At 42.2% G+C, this 21689-nt stretch overlaps 3 protein-coding genes across 6 annotated transcripts; all 3 read left to right on the forward strand.

Moving 5' to 3' along the window:
- The first annotated feature begins 5110 nt into the window (after window positions 1–5110).
- Window positions 5111–10264, forward strand: LOC115738658 (pentatricopeptide repeat-containing protein At4g11690). Of its 2 annotated transcripts, XM_048274100.1 has the most exons (4): window positions 5111–5238; window positions 5456–6640; window positions 7459–7542; window positions 8983–10264. In XM_048274100.1, the coding sequence occupies exons 2-4, from the start codon at window positions 5546–5548 to the stop codon at window positions 10027–10029; spliced, it is 2226 nt and encodes a 741-aa protein (XP_048130057.1). In that variant the 5' UTR covers window positions 5111–5238; window positions 5456–5545; the 3' UTR covers window positions 10030–10264. The 2 variants fall into 2 exon arrangements, with proteins under 2 accessions (XP_048130057.1, XP_048130058.1); XM_048274101.1 differs by lacking the exons at window positions 5111–5238; window positions 7459–7542.
- A 709-nt stretch (window positions 10265–10973) lies between these two features.
- LOC115738769 (proteoglycan 4) lies at window positions 10974–13462 on the forward strand. 2 transcript variants are annotated; one of them, XM_048274103.1, is made up of 2 exons: window positions 10976–12454; window positions 12524–13462. In XM_048274103.1, exons 1-2 carry the CDS (start codon window positions 11219–11221, stop codon window positions 13313–13315), a joined length of 2028 nt encoding a protein of 675 aa, XP_048130060.1. In that variant the 5' UTR covers window positions 10976–11218; the 3' UTR covers window positions 13316–13462. The 2 variants fall into 2 exon arrangements, with proteins under 2 accessions (XP_048130059.1, XP_048130060.1); XM_048274102.1 differs by having other exon boundaries at window positions 10974–13462.
- Window positions 13463–14729: 1267 nt separating this feature from the next.
- On the forward strand, window positions 14730–20028 carry LOC115738676. Of its 2 annotated transcripts, none has more exons than XM_030671374.2 (4): window positions 14730–14820; window positions 19040–19152; window positions 19288–19394; window positions 19687–20028. In XM_030671374.2, exons 1-4 carry the CDS (start codon window positions 14769–14771, stop codon window positions 19796–19798), a joined length of 384 nt encoding a protein of 127 aa, XP_030527234.1. In that variant the 5' UTR covers window positions 14730–14768; the 3' UTR covers window positions 19799–20028. The 2 variants fall into 2 exon arrangements, with proteins under 2 accessions (XP_030527234.1, XP_030527233.1); XM_030671373.2 differs by lacking the exon at window positions 14730–14820 and adding an exon at window positions 18794–18958.
- Window positions 20029–21689: the final 1661 nt, after the last annotated feature.

Consider the following 21689-nt stretch of genomic DNA (forward strand, 5'->3'; position numbering starts at 1 on the left):
AGTCTCCATGTAAAAGGCCAAGTCCCCCCCGGGGGCGTCGTCATCGGGGTGAGGTCGTATCGAAAGGCAGATTGCGTTGGGATCGCATTTCTCGCCGTTTCTTCGAACCGGATTCTTCGATTTTGACCCTTCTCGTGTTGTGTCTAGCACAGATTGCCACTATCGTTTTGTTTCTTCTAATCTTCTGAATTGGAATGGAACATGAACCATTTTTTTGAACTGGAGATGCTGCCTTCAAGTCACGTGTGACTGCTTTTCTAGTTTTCCCATCACCACTGAAAGCAATCCCAGAGAGATCTTTCGGGCAGCGGCCACGAGCCAGGGGGGGACTGGACAAAAAGGTCGTTCTGGTTTCTGGGATTTGGTTCTTCTCCACCTGCGGAGTCAAACTGGCGCGCTTTGCTCCTTCTTTAAGGTGCATCGTTCTGTCCTGTTACAACTTGTCATTTTATGCCTTTTTGTCACGGAGCAAGTCTGATGCTAAATTCGAAATTCTACTTAGTTTTTTCGCAAGATGAATGGATCTGGGCGGGCTCAAATTCGCCTGTGTGGGTGGCCTCGGGCCCAAGAACGAAATTGCTTAACGCACTTTTCCAAGAGTTCCTCTAAGTTTGAATGTAGGCGTATAACGTGTTGCTTTGAAAACCAAGTAGCAAAAGGGTATCTTATCTGTTCTTTTTCTATGTAGTGAACTAAATCTAGAAGTCTTAAAGCTTATATCGAAGTGCAATCAAGTTCTGAAATATTTAAATAAAATGACAGAATACTAAAACTTATATAAAAAATGGATGCAATCAAATTTAGCTAGCGGTGGTCCGATCGACAACTTTTCAAGAAATTTCTCGAGGATGGACACATCAAGACAAGTTGCTTAGATCCCTAATGCTGAACTTCCACAAGCATAGTATAACATTCAGGTAAATGCGCTAGGAATCTGCCCCAAGAAACAAAGAATCAAATTGTGGACTATTTAGAATCCTTATCAAGTTGTGTCGTTTTTAGGAATGATCGGTTCCAGAGTGAACCGGTTCGCACCTGAAATAGGTTCCGGAGTGATCACTCTGTACATGTTGATGTGTCACTAAAATATCAATTTTGAAAAGTAAAAAAAGAGACAAATGACATAATGTATAATGTATATATGTATGTGTGTGTAGATGTAACAAGCCCATGCTAGGTCGTCCCTTGCCTAGGTGAGGCCGGCATCGCCCAAGGCTTGCCTGTGGTGGGCAAGGGTGACCTTCGCCCGACCCTTTTCGGCAAACCGGCCATTGATGAAAAGAAAAGAAAAATTAGAAGAAGGAAAAAAATTCGAAAAACTAAAAGGCAAAAATACTCTTGACCAATTGAATGTTAAACCCTTATTTGAAAAAACGATAGTACTTGAGGCCTTTATTTGAAAATTTTACCCTTTTTAAACTCAAAATCACTCTTTTATCTCACTTCTACTAAAATTTTCCTAACATTTCCTCAGCAAAATGAGAAATTATGGATACTAGCATCGTGTAAATTCCTAACTTATGCTTTTGCGTACAAGGGTACCTTATCCCTTGTAGTTTATCGACGGACGGAAGAGGCCATCGACCATCAAACAATTGTAGAAAAAGAAGTGGCGGAAAACGGATTCCTCAATCACAAAGGCGACGGGGGGGTTTTGACTTTTCACACCTTATTCCCTTCACTTTTCCCACGTTTTGTTCTTCACAGTGATCGTGTACAAAGAGAGGGATGGATGTCCGACGAGTTTAATGAAATCAAAGATCTAATCAATGAAACGGAATCGGTGGTGGATTGACAAGGCCTCGTAACTAATTGGTTTTGACCTTTGTCCTTCCTTTTGTATATAGTTACCCTCCACGATCTCATCGATAGGCACATTTCGCACAGGACCTCATCTTCGAATCGGTATAGATCGAGGTCAGAAAAAGAAAAAGTTCGATAAGTGTACTATTTCGAGTCCAAAAGGCATTGGATTCAAAGGGCCACAATTCAAAAGGAATCGTGGAATAAAGGAAACTTTTAGAGAAGAAATAGATTTTGAAAAAGGTTCATTCTACTGAAAAGCAGTGACAAGGATCATTTTGGGGATAATAGTGGAATATTCCCAAAGATATGGACTAGACAGCACGAATTTTGATTGGCTCGAAATAACGACAACACCTGATTATGGGCCGGGCGATTCATGGGCCCAGTCGAGGTAGTGCACGCCGCGGAGGTTAAAAGATGGATTTGGAGATTCGAAAAAATATTTTCTCAAAGAGGATCACTTACGTTGCTCGAAATAATTAATCGATGAAATTTTTTCACTTTCGACAACAACTTATGTCTAAACATCTGTGTGGACAAGGAAAGTATTTTTCGTCCATTGACTTTACTTTGGCCCAATGTGCAATGTGGTTCGTGCACTTATAATTTTTTTCAATGTGGTTCCACGAACTCTAGCTCGATGTGCAATGAATATAATTTCAGGAAGATCGCCACCTTCACACAAATTTCAAATCTCTCGTGAGATGATCTCCTAGCTTAGGCCTAGAGATTTTATTTACCGAGTTTAGAGTTACCCTAAAGTATCGGTGGAGTTCAAAGTTAAGGAAGATCTATATTTTTTGCTTCCGAATATCTCTTCAAGGACTGGATTACAGCGGGTTGCACAAGTGGGTGTGTATCTGTGCATTAAGTTTGATCAAATTGAATGGAAATTTAAGGTCTTGACATTTTAAGCAAACTTTGACACAAAATTCATCGTTATCTTGGATTATTGTTAGACTATATCTTCAGATTAATTATAATAAACCCTGAATACTCTCATAATCTAAACGAAGGAAGAAACTGATTTGAAATTTTTAGGGTTCATCTTTAAATCTAATCGATTTTTTTTATAGTAATCACGTTAAGCGTATACATTTCGTGGATTGAAGTCAGAAAAACTAAAGTTGACCTCAGCCATCCATTTGATTATGCATTTCGTTTTCTGAGTTGGAGTTGAGATTGGCAATTTTGAACGTGATCCATTTACAAAACTCGTAGTTAAGTATGCTCATGTCAAGTTTAATGGCTTCGTGTCAAGAAAAGGTTAACCTGCAAATACTAAATGTATCGAGTGCAGTCGAGCCTTTTAATCCATTTACGACACGTCTAGACACGTTTAACTATACAGTTAATTGTACAGGTTAGCATGTTATTCATATTGAACAATACATTCAGATGCAAACGTTTCTACGCGCGTTTTATACATTAATATATGAGAGTTTATTTCTTAAACATGTTAAGCGCGTGACGTGTAACCCACTTAATAAATATATTGTGTTTGAATTTCAAAAATTTGATATGAGAAATAAAAAAATTTCACTTAGGTTCAACTTATAATTTGGCGTGACGGAAAAACCAAATTATTAGCCTTTAGCCAATGACTAACCTAATTTTGTTGGAGGGTGATTCACACTCCCCATCGACAGGAAGATACGGAACTTATGTCCATGTATAGCTACTGTTATTATATATAATTCATTTCTCTTGTAATTGAGAGTTGTAATATAGAGTTGTGAGATGCTAATTATAGTGAAATTATATTCTGAGTGTAGCCATAGTTTAAGGATGAATAAAGATAAACCTTTATGTTCGATCTTTTTCTCGCTTTTATTCTTTATTTTGTTGTGATTGTGCGTGTAATCATAACATTCGACTTATTTGCTTAAACAAGTTATGTGAGTCGTGTTTGGGTTACTTGTTCATAAAATCGGTCATATTTGGGATGGAGATTTTTGACTTGATTATTAAAAATTGTTGTATTTAGATCCACATGTTTATGTCGCACGACTTTAAACAAGAATTTTCTTTGGCAAAATTTAAAAGTGAATCGACAACCTTACTCTCGAGAGTAATTTTTCTCTTTAAAATAACAAATAAAAAATGAAATTTTAATTCAGGTGAAAAAGTCAAAAAGGAAGTTGAAATAAATGGGTAATATCACCAAAAATACAAAGCTAAACCACCCGTGATACATTTTTGCCGAGTTAATTTCGGTAATATTCGAGTCGCCAAGATTTCCAAAGCGATACAACCATGACTTGTTTACCTCAAATTAATTTTTGAGAAAAATTACTAAAAAATCCTAAACATATTGCTATTGTAGTGCCAATTCGGTCGTTCCAGCCAATTTTGACCAGACATTACTAAAAAAAAAAGTTTATGACTAAATTGGCACAGTTGTAATAGGTTTATGATTTTTTTTTAGTAATTTTCCCCTAATTTTCGTATCACAAAAAATATCAAATCGACACAACCGTGACAAATCTACTCTTCCTCGGCTTCGGTCCAACGATAAGTGAAATTGCCGACATAGAATATACACACGGTAGGCGGCTGATCCGACGCGGACGACTCTTTAAACGATCGTTGTCTTAGGTAAGCCGGATTTGAAGAAAACAACGAGATTTTCAAATTAACGAAAACTTCAAATTTGCTCATTTCTCTATCTCTAATCACGAAAACCTCGAGGTAAGATTAGGAACCTTTGCAAAAATTTCAAAATACGAGGGAGCTCAAAGTCTGGAAGGGAAGCTGCTGGAGACACCAGGATCTTCACAGATCCTTTGCCGGAGGCTGAGAATTTTATGGGCTTTGCCAATCTTTCGTGCTAGAGCCCGCGAAGAGAGATACGTTACCGGCCACCTGACCTGAATGCTCGCCGTGAGACGGCGGAAGTTCCCGAGTTATTTTCTCCATGTAAGAAGAGCTTGAATTTCTGAGGCGAAGTCAATTTTTAATAGCCATTTATGCTAAATTTTCGCAACTACATGCCGGCGCGTGTTTTTCCCAATCAACAATTTGATCTGACGTTGGACCGAAGTTAATGAAAGGAAAATGTGCCACGCGTATAAAAAAAAATTAATTTTTTCGAAAGGAAAATTATTATTATTATTTTTTGAAAAATTAGTTCGAGATATATCAGTTTGAAATTTCTATAATATTACAATTATATTGGGGCGAGGTAAATGTGTTGGCCGAGTGCTATTTTGAGATTTTTGTTGTTGTTGATATTATCCCAAAATAAACTAAAATAAAAAAAAAGGAAGAAAAATGGGGGGGAAATGAAAGCAGCCGTCGCCCCCTCGGTGGCGAAGCCCTAGCTCAGTCTCAGAAGCAGCTCTCTGCCTCCCAACTCTTCTTCTTCTTCTGCTTCTGCTTCTTCTGCATAGCCAAGCTCGCGTTAATTAGAGTTCACGCCATCGATCAACGGTCAGTTCTCAGCTTCAAGCTTCATCTTTTCGCTCGTTTGATTTCTCTGGAAGGTGCACGCAATACTCGCTTCGATGTTTCTCTCGCCTATATCGTTAATTTTCTTTTTTCTTTTTTTCATGTCTTTCAATCATTCGATAAGTCCTCATCTTCAAGAATGTTTTCGATGAAAACTCGCCTCCATCGTAGTTACCGTCGTTTGTTTCTTTCTGTGCAGATACTTCGGTCGTCTCTTGGCTTCCACTTATTAGCAGGTCGGTATCTGTTGCTGCTGCCGCAAAATTTCATCTTGTTCACTGTTGGGGATATGAATTTAAAGCACTTAGTGTCCAGACGAACGATCAATAGTTTATCTAGACTGAATAATGCGAGAGAACTATCACAAATTGGCTGTTCTCAAGGAAGCGTCTCTTGCATCCATTCCCCGGTATCTCCTCCTAGACGTGAACCGTATGTTGGGAAGAAGGCTTCCTTCGATGACCCAACTCGCCCCGGTTTTAGTTTCACGTTCAGTAGAAGCATACACGCTCTGCAAGAAGCTAATGTGAGCGATTCTGAGGATGATGATGGAACCATGAACGAGTACTTGTCCCGTTTTGTCTGGATCATGCGAGGAAAGCTCAATGAAGCTTACCCAGATTGCGATAAGCAGACAGTCAGTGGGATGCTATTGATCATTGTGGAGAACGTGTTCATTGAGATGGAAAAGGGTGGGCTGCAGAGTAAGCTCAGTGGCGATGCGTCCCTTCCTTCCCAAGATTTCAGCGAGGATTTGTGGAAAACAGTGTGGGAGGTCAGTAATAAGGTTTTGGAGGATATGGAGAAAGAGAGGAAGAAGGAAAAGATGAAGGGGTTTATGCAAGATGAGGAAGTTAAGGAAATGTGTAGATTTGCAGCTGAGGTGGGGATTCGCGGGGATATGTTGAGAGAGTTGAGGTTCAAATGGGCACAAGAGAAGATGGACGAGAGGGAATTTTACCGGAGTTTGGAACGTTTAAGGGAAGAAGCACTGAAGGAGGAAAAAGAAGATGAAGAGAGCAATGACAAGGCTGAAGCTATTGGAGAGGATATTGCGGTTGGTGAGGGTAAACCTAAGGTTGTTTCTCTTCCAAAAAGACGAGGAAAGTTCAAGTACAAGATATATGGACTCGATCTGTCAGACCCAAAATGGGCTGAAGTGGCTGACAAGATCCATGAGTCTGAGGAGATCACGTGGCCGCAGGAACCTAAGCCAGTTTCAGGTAAAAGCAAACTCGTGACTGAAAAAATTCTTTCGATGAAAGAGGAGGATGACCCTTTCCCACTTTTGGCCGAATGGGTGGAGCTTATGCAACCTAATAGGGTTGATTGGACAGCTCTCCTTGATAGACTGAAAGAACAAAATCCACATGTGTATTTGAAGGTGAGGATTATGCATCTTGGAATATTTAGTTCATAGTAATGGTATGCTAGTACTAATGCTAGACCAAATATTCACAGTGGGATAGCTTGCAGATCGTATTTTGGATTACCTGTTTCCTTGATCTTTCTGAGAATATGCTCTGTCTCTACTGTCTGTGGAATTATGAATGCATCTTATATTGTCTTATGGGTCTTCTGCTTAAATTCCATATTGCTGATGAACATGATTTGCAAATCTGGTGATTTGATAGGACATGTAAACAGAGAACTTGATTTTCACGGTCACCAAAGGACAGTATAGGGCTGTTGTGACCAGACAACATGCAATTATATCTTTCAGTGAAATATTTGGCTTGGTGCATAGTTATTTATTCTGAAGTACATTAAAGAGCGTCAAGGGGGTGCCTTCCATTTGCAACCTAGGCTTAAAAAAGAGATCTAAAAGATTCTAGGAAAGACTGATTGTTCGAAGAGCTACCACCACAATGCAAAACAATGAGGTTTTAGCAAATTGTTATTTACAAAAATTGTAGAACTTTCCACATTTTTGAAAGCCCTTGCATATCTTTCCTTCTGTAGAACCCGAAAATCTTCAGATTTTCTACCTAGTTCTTTCCACTGCTAGATGCATGTGAGTCCAAATGTTCAGCTTCTGCATTTACCTCACGTCCTTATATGTAGCAGCACTTTTGCACTGGTTTGTAATAATTTGTGAAAGGGAATCTCAAGCATCATTCAAGAGTACTATCTGGTTTTTGCTCTGAAGGCTAGGACTAGTGCTCATCTGAGACACGGTTTGTGGTACTTCGTATTTTGTAGGTTGAGAGCTGCACACTTTCTGCAGTGCTTGGTTCCTGCCGATCCTCCTCCTCCTCCCCCCCCCAAAAGTGCCAAGTAGAGTCTGCACGTATCACTTGAGATAGATGATAAGTACCGACTTATGCTTATAATAGCCGAGAAGTGAAGAATATCCATTAGGATGCGCTGTTCTCTCGGACAGATAGCCTTTGTACAAATTCACCTTTTGATATTTCATCAGTAGAAAATACATCAGAGAGCAGAGAGCATCTCCTGGAGAAATTTGTCACTGCTGTGGTCCGGTCATTGGTTGAATCTTATTTTTCTGAATATTTACTTAATGGGGACAAGGTTTGGCCTTTTTGGCATCCATCTTTGTGATTTTAACGATCCAAGAGACCTTGGGTTTGATTCCGATCTTCCCCCTCTCCCTACTGGCCTCTCAATCAATAATCAGGTAGAGAATGCTTCTTCCATGAAGGAGTGACATATTCTGAAGCACATTGCACGTGGATATTAGTATATTACCGCTAGCTTGCTTGCTCAAGCTGCCCATGAAACTTCATTAACACTATCCATTCTATAGAGACGTTAGAAAGGAAGAAAAGAGCATGTCAATAAGCAATAGTCTAAATAAATTTTCCATTTTCCCCTACCAGTCATACTTCAAATTAGTGGTAACTTCACATGTAGAATATCTAGACTTGGTAGGTTGACTTATTGATGACATTAAAAGTCTAAATGTAAATGATAAAGTGATTTCGAAAGCACATTCATACAAGAAATTGTGACATCTAATGAAAACCAAAACCTTTGTGTTGTGACAATTAGGGAATTCTGTCTTTCTTTTTGGTTTCATTTCGTTAATTTTGCCAACCGTTAGAGGTTTTCCTCTTAAGTGTTTCAGTTTTCTGAATGGTAATAACTTAAGGCTAATCAAAACTTTAGAAGAGTACCATAAGCGACTTTAGTTTTCTAACTTACCCCCTTATTTATGCTTTAAAGAAACCTTTTTTTTTGTAAACTTTGAGGCTAACTTTGTTCTTAAACCTCAAAAACTGGAAGCGTGTTTTGCTATTTATTTTAACTTTTTGATTTTCATTGATTGCTACATCTTTTAATCACTGCGAAAGGTGAGGGAGCGGTCACAAACTGGGAGGGCCACGTGTTGACTCCCCAGTGGCTTTCCACTGTGCAGCAAAGTGCATATGTAGTATTACACAGATTATATTAGTTGGAGCAAAATTTCAGTTAGGGAAATGCCTACTTTTGCAACTGTTGATTGTCTATCTGACATCACTAGGTTTAAATGAATGAAATTCGAGAAGAAACGTTCAGTTGACCTCCACTGCAATTAAGCTCATCCACTGTCACCCGTTTGCATCTTACAAAGCTTATCCTTGCTAGTTGAAAAATTTAGAGCTTTATCAAGAGCCAGATTTTCCTTTCAGTTACAGTACTGCAGTGCGATTTGCTATCAGTGGACCTGCTTATTTACAGTTCAGGGTCTCTATCTGGTAACGTTTTGTGTATTTTGGCATGTAGGTAGCAGAGCATTTATTGAATGTAGAGTCTTTCCAAGCAAATGTTCGCGATTATACGAAGCTTATAGATGCCTATGCCAAAGATATCAGCCTTGAAGATGCGGAGAGAATCCTCAAGAAGATGTATGAAAATGGTATTCTGCCAGATATTTTGACGGCTACCATTCTTGTTCACATGTATTGTAAGGCAGGGAAACTTGACCGAGCTAAGGAAGCATTTGAAAGTTTAAAGGGTCAAGGCTTCCAACCAGACATGAAGGTCTACAACTCGATGATCATGGCTTATGCAAATGCTGGCAAGCCAGCGATGGCTGAGACATTAATGACAGAGAGGAGAGACATGACACCCTCGGAGGAGATTTACATGGCATTGCTTAGGTCATATGCGCAAAGCGGCGATGTTGCTGGTGCCGCCAAAATCACTACTCGCATGGAGTTTGCTGGGTTCCAGCCAAGTTTGGAGTCTTGCACATTAATTGTTGAGGCATATGGGCAGGCAGGTGACCCGGATATGGCAAGAAACAATTTTGATTACATGATAAAAATGGGAATTAAGCCTGACGATAGGTGTACAGCTGGCATGATCTCAGCTTATATGAAGAAAAATCTTCTGGATAAGGCCTTGAATCTTCTATTGCAACTGGAAAAGGATGGTTTTGAACCTGGAGTCCATACCTATGCCGTTCTTGTGGATTGGTTGGGAAGGCTCCAATTGATCGATGAAGCAGAGCAAGTATTGGATAAAATAGCACAGCAAGGTGAGGCTCCTCCTTTTAAGTTGCACATAAGCCTCTGCGACATGTACTCAAGGACCGGCATGGAAAAGAAGGCTCTTCAAACTCTCGGTGCTATCGAGGCTAAGAAGGAGCAGTTGCGATGTGATGATTTTGAGAGAGTTGTGCGTGGGCTTATCGCCGGTAACTTCATTCAGGAAGCTCAGAGGGTGCATGCATTGATGGAATCACAGGGTTTTGTGCCTTCAGAGTCACTTAAGGTCGCATTGATGGCATCTCAATCTTTTGGCCGCAATAGACCCGGCATAAGATGAGAGTGGCTGGTGTCACTGTGTATCAAGTGTTTTGCCAGACTACGAAGCACGCTCAAGACCCCTTAAAATGGCTGGATTAGTTGACAGGTTTTTGTGTTCATAATTGCGGCAGGTTGTTTTGGCACACTCGTATGGGGCTCGAAATATCTCACATGTTGCGTCTCTTTAGGGAACAGAAATATTCAGATTGATATCTCTAATCTCTATACAAATTCATGCTTGAGCTTTTCGTGAACTTTCTTCTTCTCATTTTTCCTCGTGGCTGCTACAGATGGATATATGGTTAAGCATGCAATTGTATTGAATCTGATGCCGCAATGCAGTTTGCATTTCACCAACTGTTGTGCCAAGCAGCGAAAGAGACTGTCGAAAAATTGTATGAACTCTGCTTACTCAGAAAAGAATGAAGCTTTATCACATAGGATGCGGTTGCCAACAAACATTGTGCAGATTAGAGCGATTAGAGCTGATCTACATATATGAGTGGTCCAGTCTGACGAGATCGATGATCGAAGCAAGTTCCTTTCTTGGATGACTGGATGGAAGGAAGGAATATTGCCAAAAATGATTCAAGAAAAGAATCTTTGAGATACAGGACACGCTTGAGGACATCGTGCAGGTGAGAGAGATTAGAGCCGATCTACATATATGAAACAGTCCAACCAGACAATGTCGATGATCGAAGCAAGTTCCTTTCTTGGATGACCGGATTGGGGGAAGGAATATCGCGAAGACATCGAGCTGATTGTCAAATATGCCTTTGCTATTCGCGTGTAGCGGATGATTCCTGGTGATAGGAGGATCGTATGGTGTCTAAAGCAATTTGGGGATTAAAAGGAATGAACTTTTCCTGTTTCTATCCAAATTTTATTTCACAGAAACCTGAAGGCAAATCCGAAGCAAAGCGGTTAAGATGCTAAACCTACTAAACAAGGTAAAAAAGAGGCAAAGCATCCCATATAACTCAAAAACCAAAAGAAGATTTTGCACATCTGAGACGCAAAGAAGCCGAGGGTGAGTGTGACCCAAGAAAATTGCACCACCAATATCCCCAAGAGTTTTCTCAAGTATCCTGAAAAAACCTATATAAATGAAAGAGGAAGACTCCCCAACCCATGTGCATCTGGTCTGCAGACCAAATACCAATCTCTTCTCGTTCAGTAGAGCTTGGTCACCTCTCTAGTCATTCATGGCCGAACAACGACAGCCGTTCCGCTTCCGCATCCCATGGCTTTCAGGGACTTCCTCCGCTTCCCGTGCCACGACAGGAACCCAACCCCCTCGCCCCCCGAGTGGAAGTGCGGCCCCTTCCCAGCCCACGGCTGCCACTTCTGTTCCCCGTCCACCGTTTAGACCTCCTGTAATAGCCGAATCACCGCCACCATCTCCACCTCCACCTCCACCTCCACCTCCACCTCCACTGCCGCCTCCGCCCCCCCTCCCCCCTCCCAGTCCACCTACAGCCCGAGTCCCAATGCCGCCAAGGCCATTATCTCCACCGCAATCTCCACCAATACCACGTGCAGCTCCAGAACCCGCCGTCACTCCTAAACTCGAAGAGCCAACCCTAGCGGCGGGTCGACCACAAGCCGCATTCTCGCCACTGAGGCAGTTTTCAGCAGTGCCCCAAAGTCTGCCTACCTCTCCCCAAGTCCAAAAGCCGCCCGAGGTGACGTTCCAACCGCAATTGCCGATTCTTGTGTCCCCCGTAGCTACCGCTGCTTCTCAGCCGACAACACCAACGCCGGCAAGCCCTCAACCAAAAGCCCCGTTCTTGCCTCTGTCGCCTTTGCCCAAAACTTCACCTCGTGAACCTTTCCTGCCCCCTTCAGGAGAGGAAACAATGGCTGAACCTCAACCTTCTCTGTTGGCTCCCGAGCCGCCCAAAGAAACATTGCCACAACCCTCTTCTCCAGCTCGGATGGCAATTCCGCCGCTCCCAGAATCGGCATCTTTGCCTCCACCGCTTGCTCAAAAGAGCTTGCCGCAATCTCCCATTTCTCAACCGCCACTGGAACCTCCACCTAAAGCAGAAATCAAAGACGAAAGTATCTCCAGGCCTGGAAATGACTATGCCATCAAGGCTCCAGCAAAGCGTGATGCAGCACCGATGCAGGTGGCCCCTCTCACCACAAGCGCAACTGCTGACATAGGCCAGATTGAGCCACCAGCCCAGCCGGAGAGACTCGATCCCATGAGTGCGAGAGGGGTTCACCCCGGTCTGTCAGGTAAAGTATCAGAAGAAGCCAAGGAAGCGAAGAGCGACGGGGAACAATTCCCGAAACAAGAAAGGATTAGAAGCCAGGACAGCGAAGAAACGCTCCAGGGCACACCAACAGCAGGATTAAGGCTAGATACGCAAACCAGAGAGCCACCAACTGTTGCATCACCAGAAGAGCAGAAGCAGAAGCAAGAAACTCCCGAGGTGTCATCAGCGACAACCACTCCCGGAGAGCAGAAGCAGAAGCAGAAGCAGAAGCAAGAAACTCCTGAGGTGGCATCAGCGACAACAGCTCCCGGCTCTCGTGGAAAGCACGCTAAAGCTCTCAAAAGCACACAATTTCCTAGAGGAAGGCACATGGTTAGTGAGTCTCATGACAAACCTGTTGCATCCATAGAGGACCAATCTTCCTTACACAAAGAGATAAGGGAAGAGATATCGAAGCTAGTTCACAAGTTGAAGACCGGGCAAACGGAGAAGACCCCACATGATAAGCTGATCAGCATAACAACCATGGCGGGTGAGAACAGAGGAGCGTTGATGCAGTTAACTTCGGAGTCGGCCAAAAAGGAGGGGTCAATTCCCATCCACCGCGATTACAAGTCCGACCCGGATGAGACCCTTGAAGCCACCACCGATGCGGGGGGGTCATCGGAGCAAGAAAGGCAACAAGGCCCGCAAACTGAACGAGAACCCGGGGCAGAGGCTTTCATTAACAGCAATGTCCAAACTGTCATCAACTCCATGGTGTTCGAGAGCTCGATTTCCGAGAGGAACCCCGGCGTTCAGGTGGAGCTCTCTCTCAGCAATGCAGAAGAGGTCGAGCCGAGCAATCAGACCGACACCCCAGAGACGCACAAGGCTGAATTTAGCCTCACTCCAAGCGAGACGCTTACCTATGAACCCACCATAAAGCGAAGGTGCCTGAGAGGCCTCTTCCTAGAATCAGGCGACTCGGACCCTGATAATCCCGCCAAGCCTCGGCGTCATGGCTGCCGTTACAGCTGCGAGGGGACAACCAAAGAGAAAGATGCCAACGTGGCCGAACCGCGCTCTACCCCTTGACTGAGACAGGCGCACCCCATCAAAAAAGAATACAATACAAGTGATGTAAATAAGACATGGACAATAAGCATGCAGAATCTGCTCCTGATTCATGCAATGTATCGGTATAGATCACAAGCCGAGCGACTCTGCGTGTATCAATCATATCATAGTTGATGATTCTACATACTTATCAGAGATTAAACTGGTAACCACGGAATTACGCGAAAACCGATAATTTTCTCGTCCGAAATCCTTGAAAATGGCAAGCACGTGCGGTCCTTAATCCATATTATACTGCACATTACAAGAGCAATCGTTTCTAAGTTAAATGTATGATGTACTGTTAATTAAGTTTCAGAGGGCCTTGCTCCGTTTTGTGCCTCCCTGCTTGTCTCTTATGTCTGGTTTTAGGGTTAAGTACAGATTTAGTCCAAGAAGAAACTTATTTGCCTGAGTCTGCTGGTTTGTGCCCTGACCTTGTTGGCTCGCACGGATGTGGGCCGCCAACCCCGTGATCAGGTCTATTTTGCGATATCTCATTCCCTTTGCTAGGTTATTCCGATCATTTGTCTCTCTCTCTAGACTAAGTTTTTGTTTCTACCACCGTTTATTATAACATATCATTTGGCCCTTTCAAGCGGTGAGGCCTTCCGCCCGCGCGCCCTTGCCTTTGCCTTTTAGTTGGTGTTTTTTCCTTTTGTTTTTAAATTCACTTTTCAATTTTAACTTTACTTTATCACGATTATGGTTAACAAAATAGGATTTAGGTCAAAACAATATCATTTTAGTTTTATATTTCATGTTTTAGTAAATGTGCCATCCACATAAGTGGGTGGTTTCGAGTTCCACAAACCGGGAATCGATCTTTTTGGTCCGATTCTCGATTTCTAGACGGAAACCGATCTATCCCGAAATCGATCACCTCTAATGAGAACTCTTCAACTTAAAATCCTTTACATTCACTCAAAAAAATTTCTGATATACTAGACCATAGGCAGCCTAAATCATAGAGTCCTCTATTAATGTGGACTCTGAAAGCTGATGATGTGCCTCATTTTGTATACATAGGCAAAACTCAAAGGCCGCGCGTCCAGTGCAGTCGGCTCAAGGAATCCGATCCGTTGGATCATATGAACCTCACACACGATCTAACGAATGACATGCACTGCGCCTATATGCCCAGGTGCAGCTAACAACTCTCCCTGCCTAAGAAACCCCGGAGGACAAACGTCAGATGCATATCAAGCACAAACAAAATCAACGGTCAGATCACGTCATCATCGTCCCAATCTCTTTCAGCTGGCTTTTGTTCTTCAGCCTTCCCCGTGCAAATCTGTGGGATAGGAACAAAGTCGCAGATAAGAGCCAGCCATCCCATGTATAAAAGCCTTCACAGTCGCTTTGTTAATCAATACACAGAATCGCAGACAAAAACAGAGAAGTGATCACCGAGCAAAGCTTGTGAGCAGCAATGGGTTCTTTAATGGCGGGTTGGGACTCGCCGGTCCTTGATCCTAAGCATTGTAAGCCCGTCTTCCTCATTGCCACTGCCACTTTAGCCAGCAGGGTAAGGCCAAAAATTCTGAATCTTGAATCTTTTTGCAGTGGCTTACCAGAGGAACAGATCGTTCACTCAAGGACAAATAGAAGCTTATTGGAGGTCGAGGAAGGAGAGAGCAGAGGAAGAGCTGCGTAAAGCCCCATCCGATGGTACTCGGGTAAAAATTTCTTCACTTCATCGTTTTGATGTTCTACCGTTTTGTGTGTAGACACGGATGTGAGAATTGTCGAACTTGTGAATTGGTAGTAAAGAACGGTTCTTTCTGTGGTTGGTTTTGTTGCGACAGGAGATGGTGTTCGAAGAGTGTGAAAGAAAGCACAAGGGATCGGACTCGCTGCCGGCGGAGCTGGAAGCTGAGACGACCTGGGCGAGACTCTTCAATAACAGAGGCTGGTGAGTCGAGTATTGCATGATGCTCGGATCGCCGGGGCGTCCTGAGAACCCGGCTGTTCATAGTGATAGCGGCGGGTGTTATTTCATGCATTGACTTTTATACGGTGTGCATGTGATAGAGAAAATTTACGCATATTCGTTCGGATTAACTGCGTTAAGACCTGAACATGAATTCATCTGTCTTCTTTTTTAAAATATCAGTTTTTAGTACTCACTTTTCCTTTTATATTATTACATTTGAGGTCGTTAAGCTTGATAGAATTTGAACTACAGTCAAATGATTGGCAGGTGGACCAGAAGCAGTTGGGCATTTCTGAATGAACCGCCGGTATTCGAAGGGAGCACCAACAGCTACCCCTCTCAATTCCACATTGCCAACCTCCACACAAGTCAAAGGCTTGAATCACGGAACGAGAAAGCTAATCGGGGCTTGTTTGCACAGAATGAGTTTGCTTTGCAATCGTAGTTTGTAACTCTGTAGGTATGTATATACATATGTATGTGATACACATAAGTTATGTGTATAATGTTGAGGAGGCGTTGTACAATGTTGAGGACTTTCAATGTATGAGAGAGTAAAAGGGTTTGGATAGAGTTCGGATCTGCCTCACGTGCTGTCGGAGTGTTAGGTTTAAACCGCTGACGAAACGCCAACTGCCAATAGGCGAGCGTGTCGTTATAGTCCTACTACCAAGTGCTAGTGGAGAAGCCTACTATCGGCCATACACCTAAGTCCAACCCCGTTCTCTGCAAACTAACTGAGGCTTCCTACGACCTAGGATAGATCGGAGAGTCCAACCCATAACATTTGGCTTACAAATCAAGTCTTGAACTACTCAAATAACTCCCTTGGCGGTGACAAATTACGTTTCCTATATGGGTGTTCTGTCCATATTATTTGTCTATTCAATAAACGGAATGACAGATAAATATGTCAATGACACTGAGGCTCACACGAAAAAAAAAAAAAAAAAGGAAGTTATGAGAATTGCTACTAAGGGTGAGCAAAAAGAATCGATCGAATTGAGAATCGGCGGGTTTGGTCCGATTCCTAGAAGCGTCAATCTGGTTCTCCGGTTTCATAAAAACGAAACCCGATAATTCTCTATTCGATTCTCGGTTCCAAGGGTGGAACCGACCACCCGGACCGGATCGACAAATTTTTTTTTAATTTTTTTTAATTTTTTAAACATCTTTGAAAAAATCATTTAAACTCTTAAACTATTATGGGAACTTCTACACATTTAAAATGTGAATATATGTTTCAAGCAAATGGGACAGGTTCCACTAGACCGCCCGAGAACCGGAACTGGACCCATTAAGGCCCATCAGCCCAAAATGAACAATGATCGAGCACGGCCGAGCTTCTCCTTTCTTACGTATGGCCTGCTTTAAGCCCATCCAAGCCGAATAATATAATAAAAGGTCACTTGATTAACTTTGAAGTATATTTTGATAAAAAAAAACTTTGAAATGGGCTTTTTGGTCCGGCCCATCGCATTGATCGGGTCCAGTTACTCCTCGAGAACCCGCCCGAACCTCCTTCGAGGTCAAGATCGACCATCATTTCAGTAATTGATAACGAAAAATGTGTCGTTTTGGAAGGAACCAAATAAAGTCTCAATTATGAACAAATCAAGATGGATTTGAGAAGTCGACAGTATAACAGTATAATGGTGCAATCTCAATCGCAAGTGTTATGAATGGAAAAAAATACTTAGAAACCATTACGGGACCTATTGCCGATGTAATGCCTAGCATTCTACTGTTATCTTGTCATACCGGCATGTTAGCAGGACCCTCCTACAAATTTCTGAGGATCACAAAATAATTTTTGGATGGTCGATCGATTTGATGAGCCAAGATAGAACGCATTTGATGGTATCAAATCGTTGTGTTTGGCCACGCATGCGATGTCGATTGCCGGGGAATGATTCTAACATTACGATCGGATTATAACTTTTCCTAAATATAGAAACTTTAGGATTAATAAACTAAACCTTTCCCCTAAAAAAAGGAAAAAAAATAAGAAATGTCGTATCTTATACTTGTATTTTTTTCTACAAAACCAAGTTACTTCGAAGCATGTGTGAAGATAGAGCAAAAAAAAAAAAAAACTCCATTTGAATGTTTCAAAGTAAATTAATAATACCTAACTATATCAATATTTAAACATTTGAGTAAAAGTAAGTCGAATAGGATGTACGAAGAGGCTCAATTTTATTACCTCATCTTAGAACTCTCTTTGTGAAGATCGGGGCTTCACATTTCGTTTCCCCAACTATTGTGGAAGTCGTGGCCACAATCAATATCAAATTACTAGGGTGGCTTACGAAAACGCCCAAATCAAAAGGGTAAATATAGCGTCAATAGAGCAGAGGCTCCTCATAAACGAGCAAGCATGGTCCAAGAGATTAATCTAAGGGAAAGAATATTGTAATTCTAGCATAATATTGTCATATTCAAACAACAACAACTTAACCACTCGGTCAAATTTTTTCCACATCAACTAATCTCTCTCTCTCTCTCTCTCTCTCTCTCTCTCTCTCTCTCTTATTCGACAATGCTGCTTCTCTCTTTGAGGTATAATTTCTCATGCCAACATACACACCCCATAATCATGGGCCTCACCAACACTTTGTTGGGCCTCCGGTAGGCCCATATTCGATAGTCATCTTTGCCCTCTCCTACATGTCCAGTGCTGTCCTCCCCCGGGATGGGATGGGATGGGATGGGATGGGATGGCTGCTTCGACCCATCCAAACAGAGGTATATAGTAATAATCACAATAATAATAACAATAATACAATTTAATTATTTGGAAAATGACTCTGTATTGTTTATTTAATTTTCTTTTTTTTCCCAGGACGGCCTACTATGGGCAATCCGAATGTTACAAATCGATGTTTGGCACGTTGAGGAGGTTTCCCTGGTCTTGCAACCTTAACTAGCGAGGATGCGTTGCCCTTCTAGACGATGGATATGGTTGATCGAAGCTAACGTCATTCCAAACAACATCGTCGAAAATATTAGATATGAAGATAATCAATTTATAATCGAATTAATATGCAAAATGAAGCACATTAATTGTAAATTTATTGAAAATACGTGACGGTGAAACTTTCTCTCTCTTTTTTTAGTGTAATCTCGACCGTAAGCTGAGTTTCCTACTAATATGTGCATTTACTTAGATGAATCGCTAATGAAGATGTCTTAATAAAACATGGCATCGTGGATAGACAATTTATCTATGATTTTTGCTTGAACATCAAGCTGATTGGGAATCCATGACATATGCCAACCTCGAGAAAAATCATGGGCGCCACAAATGGGATGGAAAGATTTCTTCTTCTTTTTGTTTTTTTTTTACTTGGTGGCCTTGTTCTTTCAGCCTTCTCGGGCAAATCTGTGGGCTGACATGCAGCTCCGACATTCGTGTGCTAAAGAGTTAAAGTGGGGATCAAACAGAAAGAGCTTTATTTAATCATAAATTCTATTCTTTGGATAAGAACAGAGTTGCCGATAAGAACTTATCATCCTCCCTCGTATAAAATAAAAAAAAAAACAACCCTTTCCAGCCGCTTTTGTGAAGCGATCGAAGAATCGCAGACGAGACCCAAAAGGGTGACCGCTGAGCAAAGCTTTGCGAGCAACGATGGGTTCTTTAATGGCGGGTTGGGACTCGCCGGTCCTTGATCCTAAGCACGGTAAGCCATCTTCCCTCGTTGCTGCGATCGCTTTAGCCAGTAGGGTAAGGCTAAAAAATTTGAACCTTGGGTGTTTTGCAGTGGCTTACCAGAGGAACAGATCGTTCACTAAAGAGGAAGTAGAAGCTTATCGGAGGTCGAAGGAGGAGAAAGCAGGGGAAGAGCTGCGTAAAGCCCCATCCTTCGGCGCTCGGGTAAAAAATACTTGTTCCATTTCTTCCTTTCGATTTCTACCGTTTCGTGTGCAGATATGATCATATATGTATGTGCGAATCGTCGAACTTATGAATTGGTGGTTGGTTCTTTGGCGAATGGTTTTGCTGCGACAGGAGACGGTGTTCGAAGAGCGCGCAAGAAAGCACGAGAGATCGAACTCGCTGCCGGCGGAGCTGGAAGCCGACACGGCCTGGGCGAGGCTCATCAGCAACAAAGGCTGGTGAGTTTAAGTACTACATGATTTAGGAACAAAAAAGAAGTTACTACTAAATACTCCGAGACTGATCGAGTGATTAACCCTCTAATTTGAATGACGGAGATGTCTTGCTTGAACTATTGTGATTGCCGTCGAGACAAGACAATTTACCCACACCCATTCAGGTTAATTGCGTTAAGATCCGAATGTTAATTTACTTTGCTTTTTTCGATCATTTTCAAGTATTCGATTTTTTTCGTTAATTTGGGGCTATTAAAGCTGGATAGAATTTTGGTTATAATCAAATACTTGACAGGTGGACCAGGAGCAATTGGGCATTCCTGAATGAACCGCCGGTATTTGAAGGGAGCACCAACAGCTACTCCTCTCAGTTCCACGTTGCCAATCTCCACAAGTCGAACGCTTGAATCACACGACGAGAAAGTAAATATGGGCTTTGCTTGCACCGAAATGGTTGCTTTGCAATCGTAGTTTGTAACACTATGGGTATGTAAATATTTACGTATTCGATACGTGCAATCTCGGAGTGATGTGTATAGCGTCTCGAAGGCGGTGTAAAATGTTGACGACTTTGAATGTGATCTTGTATGAGCTCTTGTTCTCTGCTAGTGGTAAAGAAGTGAAGACTCTTCGGCTATAATTGGCAATGGCTTGTTGGAATATTAAGTTTAAGCCGCTAATGATATAAAATATTTCCATTGGGAGAGTGTATCTAATGCCACCAGGTGCGACTGGGGAAGCCAAAGACCTGCCTTCGCAAACTAATCAAGGTTTCCTAAGATCGATGGCAAATCTGAGAATCGAACCGATGACCTTTGCTTGCAAACCAAGTCTCTAGTTGACTCAACCAAATACCTAGATGAATGGGTACCTAATTGCTACCTCCTTGACTAACGGATTGATTTTCATCATCCACTGCTAATTAAAGGCGTCACGGCATTATCTTGTCGGCATTGCGCTGGGCCCACTTAGGCCCGCTATCCCGAAATGAGCGATGAGCGGGCTCGGCCGAGGTTCTCCTTTCTTGGATCCGGCCCGATTTAAGCCCGCCAAGTCCTGGCCCATCGCATTGATCGGATCCAGTTGCTAATAAGAGGACAGCGTAGACGTCAATCCTAATTCTTTTCCATGTAGAAGTGGAATCACGAGCTCCAACCGTAAATTTGGGGTTTAGAGATAAGTATAGATGATAGTAAAGAATATCTTGCTATGCATATAACGTTTTTTTTTAACAGAATAAAAAAGTTTGATCTATGAACGACCTATCGATTGTCATTCGCACGAGATAGATTACGTACCCGGAGACTTCGTAAATCTCCGGAAATTAGAGATGAATTGGTGGCCCGTTGGGTCACAAAAGAAATAGTTTTGATCGATTAATGAAAATCTTTAAAGTGTTTGTGAAATGGGATATCTTAATTAGGCGTATGATAAAATACAATTGTATAGATTAGTTTTCCACCGATGGATCGATCCCGTGATCAACGTTGAAATCAAACATTTAGCATGCAATATGATCATTGGTTGGTCCAAAGCCCATTTTTTGGGATCAACACTACAACGCAATTGATGGTGCGTTTCATCAAATCATTGTGTTCGGCCACGCCGGCGTGCTGATTGCTTTGGGAATGATTCTAACACTAGGCTTATTTATCTTCCCACCCCCAAAAAAAAAAAAACAAACAAAACAGAACATTGTGTCCTGTAATTAGGCTTTCTACGCAAAATCAAGTTACATCTAAACGCGTGTAAAGCTTGTACATTAAAGTTCGAAAAAGAAAAATGGACGGCGCCATGTCTGTCCATAATCAAAGGACTAAGCATTTGAATTGGATGTGTGGAAAGGGTTCGAATTTCCTGTCCCGTCTTTGAACCCCTCGCGAAGATCACGGGTTCTCGTTTCGCCTTTCCCTCATGTTTCGGAAATGGTGACCACAATCCATATCAGATTTACTCAGGTGACCGACGCGAAAATGTGCCGAGTCAGAAGAATGAACTCGGCAGTGATGAGACAACGGCTCTGCATAAGAGGAGCAGGAACGTAGCTCCTGATGTTAATCAGCCCTTTGGGGCCCAGTGATGGAACGACGGCTCTACATAAGTGGGGCGACAACGTAGCTCCTAATGTTAGTCAGCCCTTTGGGGCTCCAAAGCTTCTTGGTCAAATGCAAATTGTTGTTTGGCAAAATTTTTGGAGAGTCGTAGGGAGATGAAATGCATCTCCAAAGGCATTTAACCCACGAGAATTCCCGTGGGAACTTTGGAATCCTCCAATTTCGAAACGCAAATACAATTTTC

This window comes from Rhodamnia argentea, chromosome 2 (genome assembly GCF_020921035.1).
Source record: "Rhodamnia argentea isolate NSW1041297 chromosome 2, ASM2092103v1, whole genome shotgun sequence".
NCBI lineage: Eukaryota > Viridiplantae > Streptophyta > Magnoliopsida > Myrtales > Myrtaceae > Rhodamnia > Rhodamnia argentea.